The 6,695-nt window shown below is 32.8% G+C and overlaps 1 protein-coding gene across 2 annotated transcripts; it reads right to left on the minus strand.

The window, feature by feature from the left end:
* Nucleotides 1-616: 616 nt before the first annotated feature.
* LOC111008083 (uncharacterized) lies at nucleotides 617-5,879 on the minus strand. Of its 2 annotated transcripts, none has more exons than XM_022280659.2 (6): nucleotides 5,680-5,879; nucleotides 4,207-4,310; nucleotides 3,132-3,308; nucleotides 2,554-2,652; nucleotides 1,890-2,135; nucleotides 617-1,085 (listed from the first exon to the last, which is right to left on the minus strand). In XM_022280659.2, exons 2-6 carry the CDS (start codon nucleotides 4,270-4,272, stop codon nucleotides 795-797), a joined length of 879 nt encoding a protein of 292 aa, XP_022136351.1. In that variant the 5' UTR covers nucleotides 4,273-4,310; nucleotides 5,680-5,879; the 3' UTR covers nucleotides 617-794. The 2 variants fall into 2 exon arrangements, with proteins under 2 accessions (XP_022136351.1, XP_087975357.1); XM_088119231.1 differs by having other exon boundaries at nucleotides 5,586-5,879.
* Between the last annotated feature and the right edge of the window lie 816 nt (nucleotides 5,880-6,695).

Raw genomic sequence — 6,695 nt, forward strand, 5'->3', positions numbered from 1 at the left:
GAATTGTTTTTATTCAATTTGTACAACCGTCTCTCGATGAATTTTGGATATACAATCATTAGATTTTCTGGTTAGGGAGTGTTAATATAAAATACTAATTTTAAATTTACCACATTTTTCTTATTATATTTATCAATATTTATATTTGATTTGGTCGGTAGTATTTGACATTTGAATATTAAGATATATGACCATTTGACATTTGAATATTAAGATATATCAAGTCTATTATAACATAACCCACGTAGAAGATTTGAGGCTCCATTTGACAATGGTTCGGTTTTAGAGACACTATTTCCAAATTTCAAATTCTACGCTCGAGTCAAAATTGGACTACTACAAAAAGTAGTTTCTAAAAAATTGTTTCCATTTTTTCTAAATTGAGACTTCAAACATTTCTTTAAGAAAGGTGAAAATCATGGCAAAAAAATTGTTGAAACAAGTAAAAACTTTTGAGAATAGAAAATTAAAAACGAAACCATTATCGAAGATATAATCTTTCTCTAATGTCTAGTAATTATAGACAGGTCAAGTAAACCTTTTCGTGCAACTATTCTAGCGAGAAACAAATTATGAGTTTCTAAAGATATTCTTCTAAAGAAGGAACAAGAAGATGTGTCTTCAAATATATTTAATAAATCATTGGGCTCTGTTGACCTCATAAGTTAACATAAACCATTCACTCTCATAGTTAGTTAGCACTCAGCTGCAAGTATTAGTGATGGATGAGTAGTTGAAGGAAAAGTTGATTATTTGAATTCGAAAAAGCTGTTGAAGGGCATGAGGCATACCAGTTAGTTAGCTGAAGTAGTAATGGGCTCTGGTGGGACTTCTGGGCCAGAAGGCCCATGGACAATGTGGTGGGCCTTATCGAAGCCCCAAAATTGGGCAGTTCTGAGCTCGTCTTGGGCCATCATCTGGGAGAACTCCTGGTGGTGATATTCGAGAGTGGCTTTACCCCCAAAGACACTAGGAAGATTTTCCATGTCAAAGTATGATTTCATCAGCTCAATGCTTCCTTTGTCTTTGGGATTAACAAACTTTACCTTTTGAAATGTCTTTGGGTCTAAGAAGTACTTTATGGCCTACAAAAATTGGAAGAATCACCTAGTTCAGTTCATCGAACAAAATACACACAAATGCACGACGGAGTGAGGCAATTGCCTTTCTAGTTCTCTCTAATTTGCTCCTTAAATTTTTATAATCGAAATATTATATATAAAAAGGATTAAAACGTAAAATTTTACCATCTATCTAACTTAATCATGATTATGAAACTTTTTAATGTTCAGGACAAATTTGATTTCTAATAAAGTTAAATGATGCTGCATATGAAGCCTATAGAAGTACTTATTTGAAAGAAAATTATTTGCATTAATAAACAAAAAGGTCAATAAGATATTTCAATCCGGACGATTTTTCAATTTAATCTCTATCGTTTAAAAAGTCTCAATTTAGTCCCTTGTGTTTCAATATTTCTCAATTTAGTCTCCGATCATATATGAATGTTAAAATTGGCTGGTGACAAGCTTACATGACATAATACTTAGTAAATTGATGAAAATTTAGAAGAGAAAAAAGTTCATCAAGAAAAAAGAACTCAAAACTTCTACCAATTTCCTAAGAAATTTGGTGAAGAAATTAGTAACTCTCTCTTAGATGACATTTTTCCTCCTCTAGATTTTTACCAATTCACTAAGTATTATTCTATATAAACTTATCCGCCAACTTTAAGAGTGAGGGATTAAATTGAAAAATGATATAAAATATTATAAAACAATAAGGACTACATCTAAAAGAAAAACACCTAAACATTAGGGACTTATACTTAGCCTAGACAAAAATTATATAATCTTTTAGAGTTACAAGTGGTTAGGATGAGAGAGTACCTTCCAGAATGCTTGAAAAAACCTGGGTGGATTGTAGAGGAGTGAAACGGCGAGTCTCTCGGGGTAATGGTTCTGCAAAACATTGATGACATCTGCGGCTATTTTGACAGAGACATTAGTTTTCATTGTAAATCCGGTGAAGTCTATCAACCAACACATTTGTTCTTGACCCTCCCCAAGGTTTAGAATTGCATTTTCCAAAAGATACACAAGATGCCGCACACTCGTTTCTGATGGAGTTGTGTTCTGAAACATTTCAGAAGAACTGGAAATGGTCAGAAAAATACTCAATGCCAAAACCCAAAAGCCAAAAAAGCACTTAGAAATTGTAAATGGACCACTTTTGTTCATTTCTCTTTGATTTTCACGTGACTCCTGTGCTACATCTTTAAGAGTGTTCAGATATTTTCCTTATTCCAGGTGTTTTTACCTGTACTCCAACTTGTCCCAATATGGTGATTTATCTAACATTATTTTAAAATATGGATTTTTCCGATAAAAAACATGTAGGGATGGAGTTTGAACTAGAATCTTTTGGTCGGGAATATATGACAAATGCTTTGACAAGTTGAGCATGTTGGCTTTAAAATATTGAATTCTCAATATTAATGAATATTTTAAATTATATTGGTTAGGACTTGGGAGGGGAGCAAATATAAAATACCTGCATTCCTGGTCTCATTATGAGCACAGATCTTCCATGTCGATCGTGAAAATTTGCTCGTGATACTTTCCCAGTCTCTCCTTCAAATGCTACTTCATGCTGTATGAGAAAAATGCTTCTTCAAAAATCTTGATTTTATGGCATACAGCCGTGCATGTACGAGTAATCTTTACAAAATATATATATACACATATATATAATGACAAAAAATAACAATATCTTTTTTATTCTTAGTAATCTTTCTAGCAAAACTACAAAAGTTCACTTTGAAATACATTAAATAAAAACAGAACTGAAGGTGAAAATAATCATTGGTAATTTACTATCCATTAATTAGATCTTTATGTAGCTCTAACTCCATAGCCATCACGACAATTTATGAGCCCTTTTTTTAAATTAAAAAAAAACAAACCATGGCTTTCAAACACCTTTAAATTCACATTATGAAGGCACAATCAGCAGGAAGCAAAGGGAAGATAATAAAATGAAAAAAAACAAAACAAAACAAGAGATATTATGATTGCGAAAATTGTTATTCTAGATGTTTGAGGCAGGGAAAATGACATAATTTAACTAACCCAACGGATTTCTTCGGGCTTGTAAGCTGCCCTCCACTTGAGCGTCTCTTCGAGCATTTTCCTTGACTTGTCAACATTCCAGTTTCGAGCTATCAAATATCTCCTCAGGCATGCATCAGTGCAATACTTTAAACTTCGACTAGACAGAGGCCCAAGAGCAGCTCTAAGTTCATCGATCTGAGCAAGAAAAGTATTCAGATATGCCCTCCCTCAAAAAAAAAAAAAAAAAAAAAATTCTTTCTTTCTTTTTTCCTTACATTTGAAAAAAAAAAAGATCTCACATCATAAAATCAAGGCACAAGATAATAAAAAAGATATGACAAACAAGAAGGACAACAACAAACCAAACAGAGACAAACACCAAAAAAAAACATGAGCATAAACATCATAAACTAAAAAATTAACAATTCAATTATGAAAATAAATCTCACATCATCTCCAAGATCCAGAATGAAAATAAAGTTAATTCACCTTCAACTAATCATGTGATTCTAATTCTTCTTAGAGTTTATAAGTTTGAAATGAGTCCTTAAATCTTTTAATCTTCATAACAAAACTTATTGGATTAGCATTAACTCACCAAAAGAGAAACGGCGAAGGTTGACAGAGAATGAGAACACATATAGCATTGAATAATTCGTGACCAGTATTAGTTTTGGATGGGGTCAGGTAGGTGGAATTTGTTATTAAGCAAGATGCAATTAATTTTCATTTTAGATGTTGTAGGGTTGGGTAGTTGTGGCATGACCCTAATCCAGTTGAATTGAATTGGGTGCTGGACTTCAAAAATGATAATCAATTCTACAATTGTAAACTGTCAAGAGGATATGAAAAATTAAATTTGGGATGGGAAATAATATTCCAATGCTAAGAAACTAATTTGCCTGACCCGAAGATTTTAGGATTCTTTCCCCTGAAAAATATATCACCCAGACTAAAATTTGACTTCAGTAGATTGAGATAAGTTTCCAGACATGTAAGATAGAGAACAAAAGAATCACAATAGGATTTATATCCAACCTTTCAAGCTAACAACATGGAAACTGTTGTTGATAAGAATTGAATGAATTATTACCTTTCCATCTTCTGGTATAGAATCATTTTCCTGGTGATTATGAGAATGCTTCTTTAAACGAAACATGTCAATCTTCAATGGAGCACAATGTACGGCAACAAAACCTACAAATAAAGGATTCTTTAAACTTGTCAGGCTATTCCAGTGAGGATTGATATCCTCAACAGTCTGTAGCTAAACTTTATGAAGAATGCCATTACAGACACTGATTAGAAAAGGTTTAATCACATAATGCCACTGTTTACAGAATTCTTAAAGCATAAAAAATAGTTTTAGTTATTAATGAGGATTGAGAACCAAAATTGGGGAGGATTAGAAAATCTCGACTGAACAATAGCCAATGACTCAAATATTTATCCGTTTTCCCCGTAAATAAGCTCAAATAAACGTTAACAGTTCTATATTATATAAGGGGAAGTCCTAATACATTTTAAAACTAAAAAGAGTTTTCCACAATTAAATTGCATCAATAAATTGGAAAAGATTGTCGGTATGGGTCCATGACTGGAGAGTGTAAAAACCAAACTATCCATTTAGTAGCTATACGATACCTGCTGATCCTTGTATCCTTACATATTTCATTATCCATTTTAAATTCACAAAGTGAAAAAGCAACAATTTGTTTAACTTTTTTATGAACTCGATTTCTGGAGGCGGGTAAGTGTTCTCCCTAATCGGTACAGACAACAGACCAATCCAATCCATAGAGGGAGGGAATAGCACCCCAAACAACAGAATATAGCAAGACTGCGAAATTAATTACCAGTATGTTGATAAATCGAACTAATACTAAATGTTTTAGGAACAATCGACCCTCCACCTTTCCATAATGGTATGATATTAAGCTCTCATGGTTTTGCTTTTGATTTCACCTAAAACATCCAATACCAATTGAGATGTTTGTCCCTCGCTTTATATGTCCATGATCTTCCCCTTATCTAAGAAACTTTGGTTGCAAACCGAACAAAATGAAAATTGAACTATCTGAACATGATCATAATCCACGAGATTGAATTGCAATCGGAAATAAAACTAGAGTCGTAGGGCAAGAGTTTTACTCAATTACCAAAATCCAACAAGGAAACCGATGCAGTTGACCACAACAGAGAACACAAAACGAACCGAGAAAACAACCGAACAAACAGGAAAAATTAAAAGGAGGTAGGTAGAAAGAGAGTAGATAATCCAATCCACGACAAGCTAAATCAGAGTCAAACCGATAAAAACCAACAACCATCGAGGCAAAACTCGGAATAATCAGATCTACTCTAAAATAAAGACGGAATACAAGCAAGTCATCCAGTACACTACACACACTAGCAGAGTGGAAGAAATCGCAAGATTCCAAAACCAGATCGGAAAATTTACAGAAAAAGCACCTGAAGCAAGCAGAGGGGCTAAGAAACCGGAAGCGAAGCTCCTTGAGCAAAATCGGAGAAGCAAAAACAAAAAAAAGAAAGATGAAAATATTACCGAAGAAGAGAAGCCAATGCTGTGATACATTCGATTCTTCCTCCTCAGAAAGTTCGTACGAGCTTTTCTTTGTTGCTGTTCTTCTTCTGGTAACCGAATCAGTTGCAGAGACGATGAGGGCACGTGACGGAACTGGTGGCTTCCACCAAAGACCAATGGAGCCACGCTTTCTGCGTAAGAGCGAAAGAGGAGAAAAACTCTGAATTCGTGTTTGGCGCTTTTTCTTTTATAGTTGTTCCATAGTGGGGTCCACTCAGCTCTCTTTCTGTCTAGTTGGGGTATCAATTCTCCAATTGGTCGGATTTTGATGGTGGATTCCAACTTTCGATCGCGCTCGAATTGATTTATAAATTTTACTTCGACTTATTTTGTTATAAGATATTTAGAATAAAATGACATATTTATTAAGTTATTAAAATTGGAGTAAATTACAAAAATATCTTGTAACATTGTCTTAAATTAAAAATGTCTCCCTCTTTTTAAAGCTTAGATACTATCATTTAACCTCCCATAAAAAGATATCATTGGAGCAGACATAAATTCATATTTTAAATAGAAAGTTGACGTGACAATATCTAAAATGACATGACAATTAACGTGAAAGTTTGTTTGGATTAAGATTGGAGAAAATGTGGAGGTGCTTTCATTTTTTAAAAAATTGACAAATAATAGATGCACAAACTTTGTTGACAACGGAGGAAAATAATAATAATAATAATAACTAGGGATATCCGTGTCCAAATCATTTGTGCTAACCCAGTTAAATTTTAAGGAGATTAGTTTCTTTGAGAATAAATTTTTCTTATTTACAATTTATTTTAAAGAAATGAGCAATCAAGTTAAATTATTCATTTAAATGGTTAATTATCAACGGGGAATCTCTATTTAAACAAATAAATTATTGAAATTTTTAATAAAAAGAAAACAAATATCTCATTTTAATTTGAAGCTAAATTACAAAAAATGTACAGTGAATTTTATCATTTATTTAAAAATATCTCTACTATTATTATTAT

The sequence above is a fragment of the Momordica charantia genome, assembly GCF_013281855.1.
Source record: "Momordica charantia cultivar OHB3-1 chromosome 10 unlocalized genomic scaffold, Mcharantia_2.0 BLBB01000010.1, whole genome shotgun sequence".
NCBI classification, from domain to species: Eukaryota; Viridiplantae; Streptophyta; class Magnoliopsida; order Cucurbitales; family Cucurbitaceae; genus Momordica; species Momordica charantia.

Coding starts and splice junctions, on each gene's coding strand:
- LOC111008083 (XM_088119231.1), bottom strand. CDS start 5,709: ATGTATCACAGCATTGGCTTCTCTTCTTCGGTAATATTTTCATCTTTC. Junction 4,311..5,585: donor AGCCCCTCTGCTTGCTTCAG/GTGCTTTTTCTG, acceptor CTTTATTTGTAG/GTTTTGTTGCCGTACATTGT. Junction 1,086..1,889: donor TTTTTCAAGCATTCTGGAAG/GTACTCTCTCAT, acceptor CAATTTTTGTAG/GCCATAAAGTACTTCTTAGA.